At 37.9% G+C, this 21,681-nt stretch overlaps 1 protein-coding gene across 3 annotated transcripts in view; it reads right to left on the bottom strand.

Annotated features, from left to right (window-relative positions):
* The window catches only part of LOC131432572 (RNA-binding protein Pasilla), a 187,381-nt gene extending 168,889 nt beyond the window's left edge, over positions 1-18,492 (bottom strand). Inside the window, exons 1-2 of one of the 3 annotated variants that reach the window (XM_058598926.1) lie at positions 18,208-18,492; positions 16,424-17,837 (exon numbers count right to left, since the gene is read on the bottom strand). Coding sequence is in view for 2 of the 3 variants with exons in the window: in XM_058598974.1 (XP_058454957.1) it covers positions 16,424-16,547 (124 nt within the window). In the remaining variant the exon portion in view is untranslated. Of the gene's footprint in view, positions 1-16,423; positions 17,838-18,207 lie in introns of those variants that run through there. The other 2 variants (XM_058598974.1, XM_058598986.1) reach the window with 2 other exon arrangements.
* Positions 18,493-21,681: the final 3,189 nt, after the last annotated feature.

Raw genomic sequence — 21,681 nt, forward strand, 5'->3', positions numbered from 1 at the left:
AATCGATAGAAAAATTTAAAACAAAAGAGATCCCAGAAATTGTGTTTTTTTTGGACAGCAAAACTATCGAAACTACCCGCTGTCTAAAATCGAAGACTGACCTAAATACCTTGAAATTATAATTTCGAGAATATGTTGATATTTGAGAAATCCAGAATAAATAAAAAAAATGAAAGAGTTTTGTCCGGCTTCCCACCACTGTGCGAGAGATAGCGAATGCGAATGCGAACACACACAAAACCACATGACGCAAAATTAACCCTTTTTAAATATTCGTTGAATCGCAAATTGCATTAAGCGAGCTGTCAATTCTGTCAAACCCCCGGGTCCGAGGTTACGAAACAAGTCGTAACCAAAACTCAAACCCACGTATGTGTGTGTGTGTGTGTGTGTGTGTGTGTGTGTGTGTGTGTGTGTGTTTATCGAACAAACCACGCATTGTAAAATATTCTACTCCTCCTACACCCGACGAGATTCCGGTCCGGGGACCGACTGTCAAGCATTCCACAATCGGACGGATAGCGAACGAATGACAATTCGAAGAGTGAAAAGAGGGTGACTTCCGAGGGCAAGCAGCAATGGCAACTTTTTCGACGCTAGATACTAAACAATTGCTATTTGGCGAACAAAATAGTATTCCGACACCTCAAGGATGCAGTGCATGACATAGTGCGGGCTCTTTCTCTCTCTCGCTCTTGCTTTGCTAACCTTGTTTCACCCCGCTCTAAACCGTTGTCAGCCAGCTTGAATGCACTTTGTGGCCGGCCGAAATAAGAACTAGGCTAGAACGTGTCCCACCCCGTTCCCCTTTCGCACTCTTCTCTCTTCAGATCCCCTGTGGGTCAGTACAAATAACGAGGGAGCCATCCGGACCGGAAATGGGGAGCCTTCGGTTCAAGTCCGCAAGTGTTGTTTCGAATTGACTCTTTTTTTTCTGCTGCTTCTTCTTCCTTCAGCAACCAATATGAGTACTGCTATTATGCTACCTCTTCTTTTAGTCCATTCCGAGATTCGCTCGCTCGCTCGCTAGCGTTTATTTTTTTTTTCATTTTATTTCGTTCAACGGCCTACTACTGCTTTTCGGTTCGCGGTTCGCAAATCATATGGCGTTTTCGTTTTTAATTTGCACTACACCGGTGCAGTGCTACAATGAGGCATGAATAAACGAACAAAACTGACGAAAACATAAACAGTAACCATTGACTACAATAAACGATTCCATTGCACAGAGCTACACCAAACTTTTGATGAGTGCTACACCAGTGGTATCGGTGCAGAAAAAGTGTAGCACTGGTGTAGTGCAATTGGCAAAAACGAACGGATTCAGTGCACCTTTCGCTACACCGGTGTAGTGCAATTTAAAAACGAAAACGACAATATATTCACTCTGTTTTTGGCTTTTGCCTACTTCCTCGCGTTCGGTTTCTTTGCAGTTTTTAAATCATTACAAGGTCGTGTTCAGTGCGCAGCTGTCAGAGTTCTGAGTGCTCTCTCTCTCTCTCTCTCTCTCTCTCTCGTTCGTGTGTTGCCGTTTTCTCTCTTCGCTTGCTCTTGCCAACATTTTCGCGCTGTATCTACTAAAGCGCACATTGATGGCGGCGGCGGCGGGACCAGGAGAGTTCCGCGAGTTCTGCACCAGTCCTGCACTTCGCTTGAATCGCGATAGGTAAGGCACATTCCAAGGTAGATCATCATCATCACCACCACCAGTAACCGCCGTCGTCTTCGTCCGGTAGAGCGCCATAGAGAGCGAAACAATACCCCAAGCCAAGATTCGGATCAGGGGGGATGAATTTTTTCCTCGTTCGTTCGTTCAAAGTAGCTCTCAGATCATTTTTAGATAATTTGATATGGATGCGGGAACCTAATAAAGGAAAAAGCATTTTCTAGGCTATTTAGAGCTCAACTCGTGGATTGAGTGTTTTTTTTTCAAAATGAGAGATGAACTTTTGCACACTAATTAATTGTTGAAGAGAATTGTACCAAAATACCTCATACCTAATTAAATTAAATCCGAAATAAAAACGATGCTTCAAATGATATTGCGAAACTGTTGTTGAAAATTTGCCGGTTCATTTTGAACCCAAATTTTCAAAGTTGCGGTGTCATTTTATTTTTGCACATGTGAACTTCGTCAGCGGAAGCCACTTTCTTCGCCTACTTTGTTTTTTTTTCAAGATTTAACTAGACTATCTTTAGAAAAGGGTCAAACTTTTTGTATCACTTTTCGAAAAGTTTCGGTCGAAAAATGACAAATACTTCAAATAAGTGTTTTTTACTAAATTAGTCAAATTTTTTAATAACAATATCGAAAAAAACAAATTCCTTATTGAGCCCTACACTGGAAAATAATCGATGGTGAAAATTTAAAGTCGATTTACAAAAAAAATAAAAAACACTACTTTTGATTTGGATGAAATTTTGTTCCATGGTAAGTAACTATGTTTTCTACCAACATTACATTGTAAAATGAAAACTTTCAGGGAAAATTTTTTTCTAGCCAAAACTTTTTTCTAGTTCAAACTAATTTTCTCTACAATCTTTTACCAAAAATCAAACTAAACTGAAGGTCTCGTTGTTATTTTTTTCCTTGAAGGAGAGGCGAATTGATGGGAAGCAGTGGTTGTCCCGGGTTGGCGGTTCAATGCATAGGGCGCTGGTCTTACAAATCAGTTGTCGTATGTTCGAGCCCCGACCTGGAAGGATTCGTAGTGTCAGTAGAATCGTAGCACCAGCCATGCAGTGGTTCTGTACACTCTGAATCGGCTGCGAAGTCTGTTGAAACAGAAGGTCAAATTCCACTACAGGAATGTGATACCAAGGCTTTGCTAGTGGTTCGCTAGTCACGCTTCCGTCCATTGGTTCTGCCTCACTGTTGTTGGCGGAATAATCGTTACTTTTTAACCAGGCGTTGAGTAAATTGTCAGCTACAGCTGGTGTACCTTGATCTATAGGGGATATTGATGGTTTCGTTGAGAAGGACGCTTCAATGTCGTTGATGTCTGTCACCGACGTACTGGGGTTATTTGAGGTTGGTGTTGATTTTTGACAATATTGACAGGTAGCCATCTGATTGTCATAGGTAACAAGTGATTTGCACGGAATATTTATATTCTGGCCGAAAATCACATAAGAAGGTATAACCTTCTCCAAGCGCATGCGCACGTACGCCATTAAGAATACCGGGGAAAAGGTCTTCCACACTTCCTTTTCGATGAAAAGAATCTCCGTACTGGGACATAATTTTGCGAAGATATGTATAACGGCCGCGTTAAGCTTAAGTGCAAAGGAGCCAAATAGAAATAAAAAAAAATAAACTGAAGGTCATGATCAGCTCTAAAAAAACCCAATTTGTGAAAATGTTCTGCCAAGTGCAGTACTTAGGTATACATTTTTTAATCGAGAATTAAATTTGGAAGGAATTTATCTCAAGCTAGGTAAATATGCTCTTCTTCAACCACAAGTCATGGCGAAACGAGGTGCAAATTTTATAAAACTTACCGGTAAATTCATCTAGTTGGCAGACCTTGTTAGTTAGTGGATATATAAATCTACGTTGGGACTACTAGTTCTCGATTTTCGCTTCCGAAAGCACCGGTAATAGTGAAGAAAACTTCAAAAAAACGAAACTCACTTCTATTTCTCAGCAATGGTTGAATCGATTTTCACAAGTCATGATTCGAATTGAAGATACTAAGAAATTTCATCCAGATCCAACTTCCTGTTCCGAAATTATAGGGCGTCCAAACTTTTAAACTGTCATACAAAATGTTGCAAAACCGGTACGCATCGGTACGTGTTGGTACGGAAGAAGAAAACACCACCGCCTTTGCGAACGAAGCACACAGCGTGCTTTGCTCAATTTTTTGTAGCGTGCAGGATTGCCACATTTAAATCTATATTAACATGGCATAACTGTTTACAAATTGAAAACGTTATGGTGGTTTATATCAAAAGAAAGTGTTTGATTTCATTCAAGTTTGAAAGAAAAAAAATTGACAGAATGTTTCTGAAAATATAAGTGATATGAAAAAGGCATCATTACACCACCACAGGTTTTTTTTTCGTAAATGGATGAACCGATAAGACGAAACATAAAGTATGTGAAAGTGATTATGTGCCCTATGCACAAAAATAGGTTAACCCCTAAAATGACCAAAACCTGAATCGGCCAGCATATGCCGAAAATCGTTTACGTTCGGCACGTCAGGTAAGACGTTGCATTTCGGTGCTAATATAATAAGTGTTCTGCAAGTAACAGAAACTTTATGTCTGCCTAGCGGTTTATGTTGAACTGCTGGGTCACATAACAGTTCAACATAAACTGTTAGGTACTGACGACTCGTAGACGAAACATAAAGTATGCGATATCAATAATTTTTGGGCTCCTTCGAGAGTAAATTTGGGCTCTGGATCGAATCCGAAGATCATGATATGACTAACATTTCAAGTTTCGGAGATATATTCGTTAAAGTGACGTATGCGACAAAATAATGTCCTCCTATCCGTATAATCATTTCAGATAGCGACCTTCCCGGATCAACCTGAACGAATTGATGTGAAAAATGTGCCCAAGTTAGTGTCAGAAATTATTCTAATAAAAAAGTAAACATATTTTTTTATGAGTCTGTATTGATTAAAAATCGGTTTTTGCCTTTCTCCATAGAGAGGTATCAGAATTGCTGGAAAAACCAACTTTCGAACGAAGCCTCGGAGACCCATAGTGCTATATATCATTCGACTCAGTTCGACAAGTTCGGAAAATGTCTGTGTGTGTGTACTTTTCGAAGATATTTCAACCGCTCAATTTTCTCAGAGATGATTGAGTCGATTTTAACAAACTTATGGTCGTTTGAAAGCTACTGTCGGGCCATTGATCAAGTTCGAAGATATGGTTCCGGAGATATGATGGTATAGGTGACGTAACCGACAAAACACGTTGTTTTTTACCGCTCTTATATACATAAGGGTGCCAATATTTTGGGATCACCTCTAATTTCGTAATGCCCTAGTGCTCGAAAGTTTAGGCAAAAGTTCCCATGCAAAATTTGAGCCAAATCGGACATGAGTAAGGGGTGCTGCCCGGCGGTTAAGGTTTGAAAATTTTCGAAAAAACACAATAGGCGCTATGAAATTACCGAAATCGAATTTTTCCATGCCGAAAGTCTTAAAGTTGCATGAAACGTTGGGATTTAGTGTTATCTTGGAAAAATGATGAGTTTTTTTAAGTTCCAGAGAGTCGAGTTTAAAAAAAAAATTTCGAGATGAAGTTAAGTAGTTACCTGATCAGATGCACATAACAAAATCATAACACAAGTATATCAACAGTTGATATGTATAACAATTTGTGTTATTTTGAGATATTTAACAAACGAAAACAGTTGAAAGTTAAATCTTATGATAACAATATAACAAAATCAGTTATGATGTTTTATTTTCATTTGCAAGACTCATGATGAAGTTCATTAATTGTAAAATTAGTTTTTCCGTTGCTTTATATCGAAATATAATGATCAGAATTTCAGTAAACTAAAAGAAAAACTCAGATCACTAAATAATTTATTCATTTAATAAAAACAATCATTCAACAATTTTGGATTGAAACGATGCTAAAAGTTAGCTGTGAAATAGTTTTTCTGTGTTCAATTTGCTATCTAATCTATTACAACTATTGTTATAAATTTCTGCTTTCGGACCTCTGTAGTTATATCAAATTCAATAATAATTGTGATATAAACGTTTCAAAATCTGTCAGGATTTTGTTACCGCTAGAGTCTTTTTTGTTTATGATTTTTGTTATTTTAACAGCTTACCAGCCAAAAATATTTCAAAATTTGTTACAAAATATTTCTGAAATAAATTATTTCAGTTGTTATAATTCTGTTGACAGTTACCATCTGATCGGGTAGTGTAAAAATTTTACATAAATCTATCGGGCTGTCGGGTTCACAGATTTTGAGAGTCGATGACCAAATGAACTTTTTTTCAGTTTTGCCGGTATTTGGTTTTCGATCCCGGAAGGTACCAAAAAATTTTTTGTGGAATGCACTACGATTTCTCTAAGATGGCTACACTGATTTTTAAAAATTTCCGATATAATGAAACTTTCGGTCCCATACAAATTGGTGAATTTTATCCGATTCCGACTTCCAATTTTGAAATTACAGGGTGATGAGTTTTCATAATTCAAACCGTCATAGAAGATGACTATTTTTTTTATCTTCGAAGTTGGGCTCAATACTATTTCAATTTATTCGTCATACTAATTCATGAATATACGAACTATTTTTGGTTATGCTGGGCTCAGAATACTTCTGTTTCTGGAAGTACCATAAATAATGACAAAAACTTTTAAGAGGAACTCACTTCTTCATCTTATGGAATGCTTAATCGATTGTGCTTGCAGTGCGCGAAATTTCAAACTGTCATTTAAAACGACAGTCGTTAAAATAATTGCATGAAAACTACAAACATCGAAAAATATTCACGCAAAAAAAAACACATGCGGATTGATAAAACAAGGTATCATCTCACTTATAGCTGGGTTGGTTAAACATATGTTTAAATTACGGAAATTACTGTGGAAATTAGTTTGTTCGCCCCATGGGCCAACCTTTCGACTTTTAAAGGTTTTAAATTTAAATTCATTGGAATATGTGAGCAAATTTTTGTTTCTGATGTAAAAATCCTGTTTCAGTTTAGGATTCTACGTCAGATCTTAATTTACGTAAAAAAATCTGCATAATACAAATAAATCTGTATCGGAATAAAAAAACCCTCTCAAAAACCCTTCACGGTAAGTTTTGGTTTGTGAAAAAGACTGAAATTATCCTCAGACAGAACAGTCTGTCAGTGTCAAAAAGGATGTCATTACGTGCTAATTCCGTAATTGTGCTGCACACAGGATCGTCAGATCGAGATTTGCCAAGCCTAGATTTGCCAGCGCCTATCGAAACAAAAGAAAAAAGGTCAACATTATGCAACATGCTTTGCTCTTCTAATATCCCTCCGCATTCGGTTCAGTCGACATAGAAAAAAAAGGAAATCCGAGCACCATCGCAAACAGTAGGCTGTGGCACACAACTCCATAGTACTTCCGTAGCGTTGGAAGTTCCTCGCCTGCTGCGCGGTTTCTCGAGCCCAAGTTTTCGATACACAAATTACCGGTCATCTATTCATGGTGCAAAAGATAGAGGTGGTGCGTATTGCATATATGTGAGTATGTGAGTACCATACCATCGAGAGCAGTACGATGGAATCGGATTTCATTGCATCCCACCACCCAGTACTTCAGAGTACTTTGGCTACTGGCGATGATGGTGATGGTGGTGGTGGTGGTGGTGGTGGTAGTAGAATACATAATATCACACTACTGGCGGTTGGCTGTTCGGTGATATAAGTAACTAGTTTGCATGAAACTTTGGCCAATCGGTAGAATAGTGCGCTCCACTGAGCTTGGTTCTATTGACACAGTTCTGGTGACTTCCTTTTGTCTCTCTTCCTCGCGCTGGTTGCCCCCCATGCCTTTCCAGATTAACCGGAATCGATTGGAATTTGCAATCGAAAATGGGTTAGCGAATTTTTTTCTTTCCAATCCGGATTCTATTGAATCAATGTCAATTGAACAGTAAAGTGACACCAAGTGAAAGTATCACCCGCTAATAGCCAGCAGCCGGCCACCGAACGAGGAAGTACCGAAGGAGGCAATAAAGCTTAAACATACACATCACGACCACCACCACCACCTCGTCCGTGTGTGTTTGATCTTCGGCGTGATTGATCCCCACCAGCATCTACTCGCCTTCTACTCGAACAACAACCGCCGCCGCCGCCGCCGTCCTGAGATGATGATAATGGCGTATCATCCGTTGAGCAAATTATGGTCACTTTGTTGAGTCTTGTTTGTGTATATTTTGTTTTTTTTTGTTGTTGCTATTTTTGAATTCTTCCTCCGTTTCGGGGTTACACCGTCGTAACTCAACCCACCACAGCAGGGTGATAATTTTTCGAGCCATTATCTGTTCTGTTTGTTGTGTCTCTGATCGCTGTCTCTTGTTTCGTTTCGTTTTTTGGGTCGCAGCAAGCGGAACCCTACGAATCACTTTGAGTGGCGATAAGCTGATAAACATACCGGACCCTGACCTGCATGCAATGATCAATGGTCAATAAACATGACTGGTGGTAAATACGCATTGTTCGGTTTGAGCTCATCATTTACCAGCCAGTTCGGCTTTGTCTTTGACGTCACCCACCTTACCTCACCTTACCTAACAGCTATAGGCCTGTGGTGTCCTTTGCTATATCAAGCATACGTGTCCACAAAACTCGGTCCATGGCTGCTCGTCGCCAGGCACTCAAGGCACGGATGCTTCTGAGATCACCCTCCACTTGATCGATCTACCTTACTCGCTGTGCTTCTCTTCTTCTTGTACCAGTCGGATTAGATTCGAGAACCATTTTCACTGGGCTGTCGTCCGACATCCTTATGACATGCCCAGCTCATCGTAGACGTCCGATTTTAGCTGTCCGTACGATGGGTGGTTCTCCTAGCAGCTGTTGCAATTCGTGATTCATACGCCGTCTCCACGTTCCGTCTTCCATCTGCACTCCGCCATAGATGGTCCTCAGTACCTATCGTTCGAAAACACTGAGGGCGCGTTGGTCCTCTGCCAGCATAGTCCAGGTCTCGTGGCCATAGAGAACAACCGGTCTAATGAGCGTTTTGTAGATGGTCAATTTCGTGCGGTTGCGTACTTTTCTCGATCGGAGGGTTTTTCTGAGTCCAAAGTACGCACGATTCCCTGCCAAAATACGTCTATGAATTTCTCTGCTGGTGACATTATCGGCGGTCACCAGTGAGCCCAAATACACGAACTCGTCAACCACCTCGATATCGTCACCGTCTATCAATACTCGTGGTGGGAGGCGTAGTGTTTCTTCTCTAGAGCCTCTTTCTCTCATGTATTTTGTTTTCGACGCATTTATGGCCAGTCCGATACGCCTAGCTTCAGTTTATCCGGGACACAGTATTCGTGCATTATCTGCCATAGCTGTTCTCGATCGATTGTGTCGTATGCCGCTTTGAAGTCGATGAATAGGTGATGCGTGGGTACGTTGTATTCACGACACTTCTGGAGTACTTGTCTTATCGCGAATATGTGATCCGTAGTGGCGCGGGTTCCAGTAAATCCCGCGTCGTACGGCCCTACGAATTCCTTAGCTATTGGTGATAGACGACGGCAAAGGATTTGAGAGAGTACCTTGTAGGCGGCGTTGAGCAATGACGTCACACACCGGCATTTTAAATGTTCGAGTCCCAACCGTTAACCAGGTAAGTGCATGAAATGAAATATCAGACAATTCTTAGATAAGTTTAAGACAGTTTTGAGATAATTTCGGAACCGTTTTTGAGACAATTTTGAGACAAATTTTAGACAGTTTTGAGAACATTCTAAGAAACAATCTTGAAGCCATTTTCAGGAAAGTTTAGAGGCAATTTAAAACAATTTGAAAACATGTACTTTGGGATGTGCACTGATTATATCAGATATAACAGTTCGTTGTAAGTGAAAACTAAAGATTGAGGAACTGATATTCGCTTGTGTTTGGATTTTGGATGGGATTTTTTATTAAACTTATTTCATATCATCGATACTTTAGAACAAATCCGCGCGCAGCACGTTGAGCAAATCTGTCAATAATGAGGCAGCCAAGAATGCCCGATCATTTTTTTAAATCTGTGTTGGAACCAAAAATTAGTCTGGGCAAAAAAAAACAAAGAGTCCCGTCATTTTTAAACGCTTTGTAGGACTCTTCGTTTTTCCTAGTAATTTAAAGATTTTTAGGGACTCATTGTCAGAAGTCTGTGAAAATTTTATTGTCATTTTTGAAATCAGCGCAGCATATTCAGAAACTGTGAAACTCAGATTAATCTGTGAACCTTCTTCTCTCTAGAGACAGCAACTTATTTTCAACTACCATAAGCATAAGCCACTGAAGCCTCTGCTGGAGGTGTGCATAAAAGTTCTCACAGAGCCAAACGTGACAGAGAGAGAGAGAGAGAGAGAAAGCAACATATCTCAAAGCTGAGCTGAAAATTCCCTCTCTTCTGGAATCTGTGCAATAACTCATGTGCACAGAAAAGACACTAATACTGTGACGAGACATACATGAAATTTTTAGTTGGATGTATATGAGATAAAGACTGTCCCAGAAAGTATGGACGCACTTTGATTTCGCTGTAAATAATTCCGTACAGACTTCTTGGCGACAAGTTTTGACACTTTTTCCAAACTTTTTAGAACTGTTGAATGCTTTCGGCTGCCGAGACATGTTTCCTAAGATGTGCCTTCGTTAATGCCCAAAATTCCTCAATTGGTCGAAGTTGTGGGCAATTTGATGGATTCATGTCTTTTGGGACGAAAGTGACATTTTTGGTAGTATACCATTCTACTGTTGATTTCGAGTAGTGGCAAGAAGCAAGATCTCGCCAGAAGACAACAGGATTCTTGTGGCTTCGAATCATGGGTAGAAGTCGTTTTTGTAAACATTCCTTGATGTATATTTCACTGTTCATTGAAACAGTGGTGATGAAGGGTTTCGAAATCTTACCGCAGCTACAAATTGCTTGCCAGACCATAGCTTTCTTACCAAATTTTTCGACTTCAATCGATGTCTCGGACTGGTTTAACACTTGCCCTTCTCGCACCGTATAATATTGTAGTCCCGGTAAGGATTTGTAATCGAGTTTCACGTAGGTTTCGTTGTCCATGATTATGCAGTTCAAATTTCCAGCAAGAATCGTATAGTACAGCTTTCGAAACCTCGGCCTGATCGATGCTTCCTGTTTCGGACTACGTTTTGGTTGTTGCTGCTTCTTATAGGTTCGAAGATTCAAACGTTCTTTAGCTCGAAGAACATTTGACTTCGAAGTGCCCACTTTGTTGGCCACATCCCGAATTGAAACCTCCTTCTTTTGCTCGAACGCCTTCAGTATACGTTTATCCAACTGAGGGTTAGCAGGACCTTTTTTTCGACCCGTTTTCGGTTTATCCTCAAAGGTGTTATCCTCACCGAACTTCCTGATTGCATTTCGCACGGCTTTTTCACTTACTCCTTCCATTTTTGCTATCTTTCTCAGTGACAGTCCGCATTATGTGCACCATTTGTACACAATTTTTCGACGTTGTTCTGCTAAAAGTCCACGCATTTCGAAACAAACTAATGAAAACGAATAAACAACTGCACAAGTGGTTAGAGAAGAGTATAAACAACAGCACGCAGCCATAAAAATTGACAGATTCTGAACCTTTGCGAAATGACAGCGGTTTTTGGTTGCGTCCATACTTTTTGGGACAGTCTTTAAGTGCAAAAGGCAAAGTTTTCGAGTTCGTTTGGCTTTCATCGAATAAGTAGTCTACACAATAATGGATATACAGTTGATTTATTCAATTTGACCGGTTGTACAGTGCACGAGATGCACATAAGAAAGAGATGCCACCGATAAAAATAAGTTTAAACAAATTTTAAATATTATGAAACTGTTTTGAAATTGCCATGAAATTTGTCTGAGAATTGTATTTTTTTCTAAATAGTCAATTTTAACATTTTTTTACACAAGTTTGAAAAAAATCTTTTGGTATCTTTGAGGCAATTTTTCAAACAGTTTTAGAACAAAACAAAATTTATTGAAACATTTGGAAATAACATTGAGTTAATTTGAAGACAAATTTGTTTAGAAAAAGTTTAAGACAATTCTGAATTAAGTTTGGAACAATTTTGAACCATTTTTTCAGTTAATTTAGAGAGAAATTTCAGACAATTTCACTCTAGTTCTGAGACAATTCCAAACTAATTTCATAATATTGTTGAAACAATTTCTAAACAAAGTTGAAACAAATTTTAAGACAAAATTGAAACAATTTTTGAGACAATTTTGAGACAAATTTCGGATTTTTTCAGTTTTGAAGCAATTGTAAGACAATTTAGGACGATTTTACAGTTTCAAACTAGTCTCAAGGTATTTTAGAATATGTTTTCATATTGCCATAAAATTGTCCGAAATTTGTCTCCAAATTCTCTTAAAATTGTTTCCAATTTGTCAATTGGGAGATCTTTTTTGATAATTTTGAAACATTTGTAAGACAATTTTCAAACATTTTATGACAAATCACACACAATTTTGAAACAAAAATGAGACAATTTTCATCTATTTTTTCTGTATCTTTAAACTTCCATAAAATTGTTTGAAAATTGTCTACAATATTCTATAAAAATTATTTCAAAATTGTCAATTGTGAGAACTTTTTAGACAATTTTGAACCAATTTCAAGCCAATTGAGAGACCAATTTGAAAAATGTTTGAAACAAATCAAATATAATAGTTCGAAAATCAATTTCAGTCAATTTAAGGACAAACATGAAACAAATGTTACGTAATTTTTTAGACCATTTTGAGCCAAATTTTTTAAGTCAATTTTGGAACAATTGTTGAAACGATTTCGTGAAAAATTTCAAAATTTTTTTGACAGTTTTGAAACAATTGTAATTTTACAAACTTAAGAGACTGTTTTAAATTAGTCGAAAGATATTTTAAAATTGTTAAAAATTTGTCCGAAATGTGTCTTAAATTTTTCTAAAAATTATTTCTAACTTGTCAATTGTGAGATACTTTTAGACAATTTTGAAACAATTTTACAAACAATTTAAAATATAATATTTCAGACAATTTTTAGACCGTTTTTGAGAAAATTTGAAACAATTTTGAGACAAATTTCGAATTAGGTTTGTTTTAAGATAATTTAACGACAATTTGGAAGCAATTTTATACGAATTTTGCGAAAATTTCGAAACAATTTTTTTGGGAGACTACTTTAAGACAGTTTTCAGACGAGTTCAAACCAGTTTTAAAATCTTCTTGAAACAGTTGTAGGACAATTTAGTATATTTTTAGCCACGTTTAAAACAATTTTGACACAAATTTCAAAATAATTTTGCTTAAAAATTACCTCTAAAGTTTCTGAAAATTGTTTCTAATTTGTCAATTGTGAGATCTTCTTGGACAATTTTGAAACAATTTTAAGTTAGAGACAATTTTACAAACAGTTTCAAATATATTTAGAAAATTTTCAGACAAATAGAAAAAAATTAGAACTTTTAGAGACAAATTTTAAATAATTTCAAGACAATTTTCAAACAAATTTTGAACAATTTCTAGACAAACCACGAAGATAATTTTAAAAGTTTGTTGTGAGATAATTTAACGACAATTTGGAAGCAATTTAAAACAAATTTTGCGACAGTTTTGAGACAATTTTGAATCAATGTGGGAGACAATTTTGAGACGAGCCCAAACCAATTTTAAAATTTTCTTGAAACAGTTGTAGGACAGAGTTTTGAAAAGATTTTAAGAAAATTTTGAAGTCAAATTTCAAACTAGTTTAACTTTAAAATTGTTTGGAAATTTTTAAAAAAATTATTTCAAAATTGTCAATTGAAAATGATATTTATATTTATATGATAAATATTTTTTCAAGTCAATTTCAATTTGTTTATGTCGTTTTGTCTACGATTTTGGAACAAATTATAATGAATAATTTTGAAATAGTTTTTGAGACAATTTCGGGACATTTTCATAAACTATTTTGAAACAATATATGAATAGGTTTTAGATTTTTTTCAGTCAAATTTGAGATTATTTGCGGACACTTTTGAAAATTTGAACAAATTGTAGGACAATTTTGGGAGAATTTGGAACCAGTTATGAAATAATTTTCGAACAAAATTTGGAGATAAATTTAGGACATTTTCAAGATGGTTTTAGGACAATTTTGAAAGAAGTGAAAAAAATCAACACACTTTTGAGTCAATATTAAATCAATTGTGAGACAATTTCTACCAATTTTTAGATAGTTTTGAACGATTTACAGATCATTTTAAAACTTTAATTTTGAGACAGTTTCACGAAAACTTTGAAACAACTTTAAGTCAGTTTTGAGACAATTTTGAATTCAAAAAATTAAAAAAAAAATGAGAAAAAGTTAACAATTATGAATCAAATTTGAAACATTTTGAGATAATTTTAGGCCAGTTTTAACATACTTTTAGGACACATTTGGAACAATTCCGAATCGGTAAATAATGAACATTTAAGGAATTAGCTAACGAATTGAACAAAATGCATTCATTTTTTCCCGGTTTTATCGTTGTTTCGTCTTCGACAGGTCAACGCATAGTCGTACAAGTTGAACTGCGATTGCCACACACTCTTTTTTTTCTGTGTAAAGTTTATTTCATATAAGAACTAAATCAAACATGAAAACCGGGTAGAACGGAAAAAGGTTTGCCATCGGTAACAATCGATAATCGGAGAAAAGTCGAAAATCGGTAACCGGGCAACGATTTTTCACTCCCATCAGGCAGCACAGCACTTCGGAAACGGTGGCCTTTTAGGGTCAGAGTGAAAAGCGAAAGGTTCTACGTTTTTTTTTCGGATGAAGTAGGCTGCGACGACACACCGAAAGGTTGATTAGTTTCAATAGATTAATCGCATCGTTTTATGCGCGGCGGTTTACGACAACGACGGCGACGACAAAAACGGAACACAAAGAAGCAAACTACTGATAACAAACCGTTCACACACGGACGCACGCACACACTGACATTGCATACATACGAGTGTAAGTACACGGAACGACCGAAATCAGCATTTTCGCGAAAAATTTAGTTGATTTGCTGATTTTAGTTAGTTATTTTTTGAGACAACTAAAAAAATCTTACTTTTGCTGATTTAGATTTTCTATTCTCATTCCCTTAATAATAATAAAATATTTGTTGAAATGACTATTTTTTTTAGTTGAATTCACAAATTAAACGTACTGTCATTTCTTAGCTAAGGCACACTTCATATCCAGTCAACTAATTTTTTAGTTGAATCAAAGAAATATAATGTTGTTTTCAACCAATATGAATGGTTGAATTGGCTTCTGCAATCTGCAGCTATATGGCGCCCTGTCACCGAAACGGTAACACCTTAATGACTACTAGCCACTAGATGGCACACTACTGCCGAAAAAAACTCAGACGCGGTTGTCTTTTCTATATTGGCAGGTATAAATACGATGTTGTGTTGGAGAAAAAGACATAAACGAAACGTAAACATCTTTTTGAATTTTTTTTCTTCTAAATCACTGTTTCTTCATTCTCACTGAAAACTTTGAGCACTCGGAAAACAAAAACCGAATACAAATAGTACACCGGACGGCGCAGCTCGGAAGGTTTGAAGATACAAAAAACCTTCATCACAATTAGAGTGAAACATTCGAAATTCACATCACTGTTCCGCGTAAAAACATTATTACGCACAATCGCTTCAAGTGCGCACAAATTCTGAATAAATACACTTTCCACTAACAGTTTACGTCATTTTTACATATCGGTTTAGAAAATTATATAGGGATATATCGTAACACATGCGAAAAACATCTAAACAATTTGCGAGCAGTTTCAACAAGACTGTCCCTTTTAGCTTTTTAATGGATTGTTTTGCTTTGACACTGCTGTCCTTCAGTAATGACGGTGATAGATAAATAGAATCAAAGTTTCTGATTTTAATAACGAAATTAGTTGTCAATGAGAATTTCGTGTTGGATTGAAATATTGCTGGTTTGTGTCCAGAATATTCGCCAACTAAACACATTCTCTAAAAATAAGAGTTTTTTTCAGCACAGTAAATTCTACATTTTAACTAATTTTATAGTTATTTTGGAAATTTTGTTGTTAGAATCAACTAATTCAAAAGCAGTAATACGAATTAGGCGCAGAGCTAATTTCGGTCGTTCCGTGTAAATAAACGTTATCGGCATGGCATGCTAGATCGTGTGTAGGGGCGTGTGTTGGTGATCACATTTGCATACGAGCGGCGGGGCTGACGGACGACGGCTTATCACATTCGGTTATTGTTTTTATTGTGGTTTTTTGAAATAAAATTTCACGATCATTCGCCTTTGCACACACACACACGCACACAGTTTGATAGTGATAAAGTGATATAATGATGGAACAAACAATGAGGGTCCGTTTTTTTTCCTGTTTTTCAGTGTAAAGCTTCCATTGCGGTGCGGTGGCGAATGAATGGATTTGGAGTTCCGCCGAACTAATAACCTAGTGCTTTCATCAGTCGGTGTAAGCTCGATGAAACCGATGAATTTCAGGTAGCGAGAACGATAACATTGCTTATTGCGGCACGTCAGGGATGAGATGATGGTGAATGAAGAATTGAACGGGGTTTGGTATGATTGATTGATTTTTGGTCAGATGGGCATGCATATTGCTTGGAGGGGGGGCATGATGTCGTAATGGTTGTTGGGGTGGAGGGGACTCTAGGACCAGGATAGAGCTAGAAATGTACCGTGATGAAACTTACCGTTGGTGCTGAAGTGCGACCGTTTGGAAGTGCCATCATCCGTACCGTCATCCAGTGGTCGTTTCCTGGAATCCCCCAGTTCGGGACTCGGACAGGTCGTATCCATAGCGGCGTCCGCTGCCATGCTTTGTACACAATCTCCGAGGGAATACACTTTGACGGCTTTCGGTTGGACCCCGGTTTGAAAACAAAATGGACTGTTGTTTAGGATTTGTGATCCCCGCGAGAGTGGATGTGTTTTGCACTAGGGTTTTCTTTCCTCCCACTGCTGCTACTGCTGCTGCTGCTGGTGTAGTCTCGGAAAATCCTGTCTAGAGGACCGTCGTCGAAACCCGATAGCGTGAGTAGTTGGGTGTCCACTCTCTCTCTCACTGTACTACTGCTGTTGCTCTGTGATGTATCTGTGTGTGCGTGTATGTTGTGTATGCTGCGTGCGTTCTCTCACGAGTTGTTTCACCTAATCTGACGTTCGCGCTCTCCTGCTCTCTCATCCGTTAGCTCGGTTCTCACTTTTTTTTGACGTTTAGCTCGAGACAATTCCCGAGCTCCGGGCTCTGCGCGAGGAAAATTGATTTCACTGAATTTTCGCACAAAGTTTAAGGCTGCATCAAATTTGCACTTGCCACCATATCACCATGACTCGCCGTATCAAGATGTACTCGTACACAGCTTGGAATGCCACTTTTTTCTCTCTCTAGTGTTTCACTTATTCAGTCAACCTTTTTCGGCCCTGATTTCTGGCCCCGGGGAGGTCTTCCTTCAGCTGACTTACACGGTGCGGGTACAGAATACTTCCACGGTCAGCCACTAAATCACCAAAATCCACTTTTCTGCTGCGAAGCCTCTCTTCACTTTTTTTACTTCTTCGCACTTTAAATTTTATCACATGCGAGCGCCAGACGCGACACCTATTGCGCAAGTGCACCGTTCAAACATTCACACATCCAGAGACGAACGCCGCGAGCCGTCGATGATACTTTACTCTCGGTCGCTCTCGGGTTTTTATTTCTGTTATTTTTCTACCTCGGACTCTTGTTTGCTCCACTTCTTTGGTTATTTTTTTCCCTACTTTTCTACCTTCAAACGTCGGTCCTTTGATATTTCACACCACACGAAATCTGACCGCTTTTGGGGGGCGCTCGCGAATAACGATGTGTGTGAAGCAACAGCAATGAGAGCACTGACTGACTGAGAACAAACCACTGACTACTGGCTGGCTGGCTGGCCGACCGAGGGAGGCCCATTCAAATTCAGCTCCGGTCGCTCATCGCCAACACGAAGTTGTTGCTTTTTTTTGCTGTTCCCGAACCAAAACCGAACGCGTGTCGGAAAGGAAAACACGTTTCTGTTCTGCTGATCGCCGGACGGACTTGTCCGACCGCTTTCACTCACACACCGCTGGCGAATAGCAGCCCTTAAACATGACAATATTATTGTCAATCCAAAGTATTGTCAATACCGTCAATCCAATTGGCTTGGTAACTTGAGTCCGCGTTTTTCGAAGCGTTTGGAGCTTTAAATATTGCAACTGAATATAGTAACATTGAGAGAAACGGTCATTGTACATATTTAACTGTTTCCTCTCTGGAGAGAAAGTATTGTAGGATTGATGAGCAGGTTTGATTTTTTGACAATATTTTCGTCAATCCAATGAAGTTTCCATTACACGATCAAAAGTATTGTCAATACTCCTTGTATTGACAATAATATTGTCTCGTGTAAGGGCAGCTAATCGCGTAGCACAACGTCGTGATTAGGCAATTGCACACTGCTGACTCTTTTACCCGTGCCTTTCAAGATGAGCTCACTTGCTCTTTCCCGCATCCGTCATCCAGTCCAGTCCGCTTAATTGATTCCAACACACATTCCATCCAGTGGTATTTATTTTTCTCTTAAAACACACTATTCTAAACTCTTCCCTAATTAACGATTTGCACAAACAGAAAATTTCGCGCCTACACTCTGGATTACTCGAATGCTCAACTAGTAATTCAAAACTTTCCCGTCGCAATTCCCTGCAAAATGACTAAAAGCATGCAGTTCAAGTGACAACTATGTGACGGATCGAATGACAATAATGAATTTTGAATGTGTTGCACTCAGTCAAACTCGCACGCACACACACCCATAGCAAAACGCTTCTCATTCAATGAATCACGGAACACAACACATAGCACGTCTATACTGAGTGCGAGAATGAGTGACTCATCGGATTCCAAACGAACTCGGTTTGACCAGGCAAGCGAAGGAATGTTTCCGCCGGAGGGAGCTCACTCAGCCTTGATTAGAGTAGAGCTACCACAGCAGACAGTGGGAGAAAGAGAGAGAGAGCTATATTTGGGTGCTTTGAATTTTTGCTGCCTGTGAGCGAAAATGAGAGGAGAAGGAAAAAACATTGGGCTTGAATCGCTATCCTCTCGGGCCAAAATAATGAGGTAGATAATTAATGTACAGTCTCGTTCGATCATGTCATACGATGGTAAATTGGGTAAACTGTTTACAATTTCAAAATAAAGATTCTATACTCTATGACACATTATTCTGACAATAATAAATAAGCGTCCTAGACTGTTTAGAGCAGCTGACTGAAAACAATTCATCAAATCGAGCGGATTGACAATGGCAATAGATTGTTAAAATTCCTAATCCAATAAAAAAAGAAACAATTCAATACACCTAGTAGTATGACGATGCATTTCTTTTATTAGTCATACTCTCACAAATATTACTATAGCATTTTTCAAATGCTTTCCAATGAATTTTGAATAAAAACAAGAAAGTTTGTTCGGGCATAAGCTGTCATAACCTAAAATAACCTAAAAATTGAATCAGATTTTGTGCAATTCATATGAAATTCATCGCTCTAAATGATGGTTTGGCATTTTGAACACACTTCATCCTGTAGTTCTGGAACCGGAAGCAGAAAAACAGTATATGGGCGATCTAACGTTGTATTTCACAGCTAAAGACGTAGGGGAGACCGGGGCTAGTCCGGACAGCTTAAATGTCTTCTGAGCCGGCAATTATTTCGATCCATGGGTTGAATTTTTAAATGTGCTTTCATGAGACAGACAGACGTCAGTAAGTTAAATGATGCTGAGTTAATTCAGTTTCGTGTTAAAAATCTTACTGATTTATTGTTTATATTTTCTTATTATTGGGCTTAACCGGACAAAAAAAGTGGAGCTCAACCGGGCACATAATTTTCAACATGAAATTCTTAACGGACTCTAAAGTCATCAATTATTTGGTACTCCAGGGTGTGAAGTTTCAAGACAATACCTATATATTCCAAGCGAGCAGCCTCACGCAAGGTTGAAACCAACACACAATCCATTCAAACACGATTTCATTTCTTTTGCACTCATTAAGTTATCATAAGATTTAGCGCCATACTGTTCTTCATTTTTTTGTGAAACTTTATAATCCGGTTTTGCCTCATAGAGAGTCCGGTTTGTTCCCACGGTTCCTAAATATAGGATTTTTTGTTGGTCACTTCATCGCGAAAAATTAATGCATGTTTTTCTAAGCCAAAAATTGGTAATGGAAGCTGACGGTTGATGCCACACAACGGTATAGATAAATTGAGTAAAAACATAGGTCTAATGTGTGCTTTTTTCAATTTCCAAAAAGCGTCCCGTTTCGCCCGATAGAGTCCGGTTTAACCTCGCAGTTCTTGATTTTTTTACATTTAAGGTTGGTCACTTCATCGCGACTTTTTACGTAAACTAATGCATATTTTTCAAATGCACAAGTGTCCGGCTTAGCCCCAGTCTCCTCTACGTGTGCGAGGATAGTGATTGCTAGCTTATCTGTCCAAATGCAAGGCAAAGCCAATTTCCACTTGTAAAATCGTTTATAAATTATTTACATCACCATTTATTCAAGCGAAAAGTTAATTTTCATATTCGAAAAATCAGAAAATATTATGTAGATCGTTTTCAAATGATTTTATTCGTTGCGTACATTATGAAATGTCACTTAAATGATCGTACAGACGCGCAAAACTTAACCAAATATGTGATATTTTGATGAAAAATGGCATTTTACCGCCTTTTGATATATTCCTGTAGTGTTCAAAACAACCTCAAATGAACCGAAACAAATGCCGGATCTCGATATTGGTCAACATATCATCTTATAAAATTAAACATAATCACACGAAACAAAAGAAAATTAATTTGCTTGCATTTTCAAATGAACAGTTCTTGTAACAAAATTGGTTCAACCATCTCTGAGAAAATCAAGTGCACATTTTTTGGCTCTTTTTTTCGCAAAAATCACCCTGTGATTCCGGAATCGGAAGTCTGAAACGGATAAAAATCAATAGCGTTCTATGGGACCACACCCAAGTAACAAATCGAATGCCTTATGGTTCTGATTGAAAATTTATAAGAGTTTTATAATTGATTCTGCAATCATTAACACTTTTATGACAACTGTAAGAAGTGCCTCTTTTGACAAATGACATAATCGATTTGAAAACATTCTTCCCCGACTACCAACTGAAGTATAAATAAAACAACTTGTTCTAAAATTAAACCATGCATACCCCCCTAATGTTGCCTTTAAAGCATTATTGATGTTGTTTTTCATTGAAAACACTTGTGGAGTGAGTGCACGATTTGGGCACTTTTCGTGCAGTTGAGCATTCGAAACAGGTGCACGGTGTTTCATTGATTTGCACCGCACGACAAAAATGCACTCTCGGGGCATTTGCATTTGCAAACGATTTCAAAGTTTGGTGGATGTGAAGTTATTTAGGTTTATTTTGCACTGAAACAAAACGTTTAACAATATATTGAAGCTTTTGTATTGGGGTATTTTCTTTGACTGAAAGTATAAAAAGAAATTACAAAGAAGAATTTGTTTTGCCTTTCTCATATAGAAAGGTTATGCAATCACTGTGAAAACCGACTTTTGAACCGTCAGTCGAGTGTCATATACCATTCGACTCAGTTCGTCGAGTACGCAAAATGTCTGTGTGTGTATGTGTGTATGTAACGTTTTTTTGCACTAACTTTTCTCGGAGATGGCTGAACCGATTTTCACAAACTTAGATTCAAATGAATGGTCTTGTGGTCCCATACAAAATTCCTGAATATTATTTGAATCTGACTTCCGGTTCCGGAGTTATGGGGTAAAATGTGCAAAAAAATGAAAATATGTTTTTTAGCTTTTCTCATAGATGGCGCAACCGATTTTCATAAACTTAGGTTCAAATGAAAGGTCCCATACGTAATTTCTGAATTTCATCT

The sequence above is a fragment of the Malaya genurostris genome, chromosome 1 (assembly GCF_030247185.1).
Source record: "Malaya genurostris strain Urasoe2022 chromosome 1, Malgen_1.1, whole genome shotgun sequence".
In the NCBI taxonomy this organism is placed as follows: domain Eukaryota; kingdom Metazoa; phylum Arthropoda; class Insecta; order Diptera; family Culicidae; genus Malaya; species Malaya genurostris.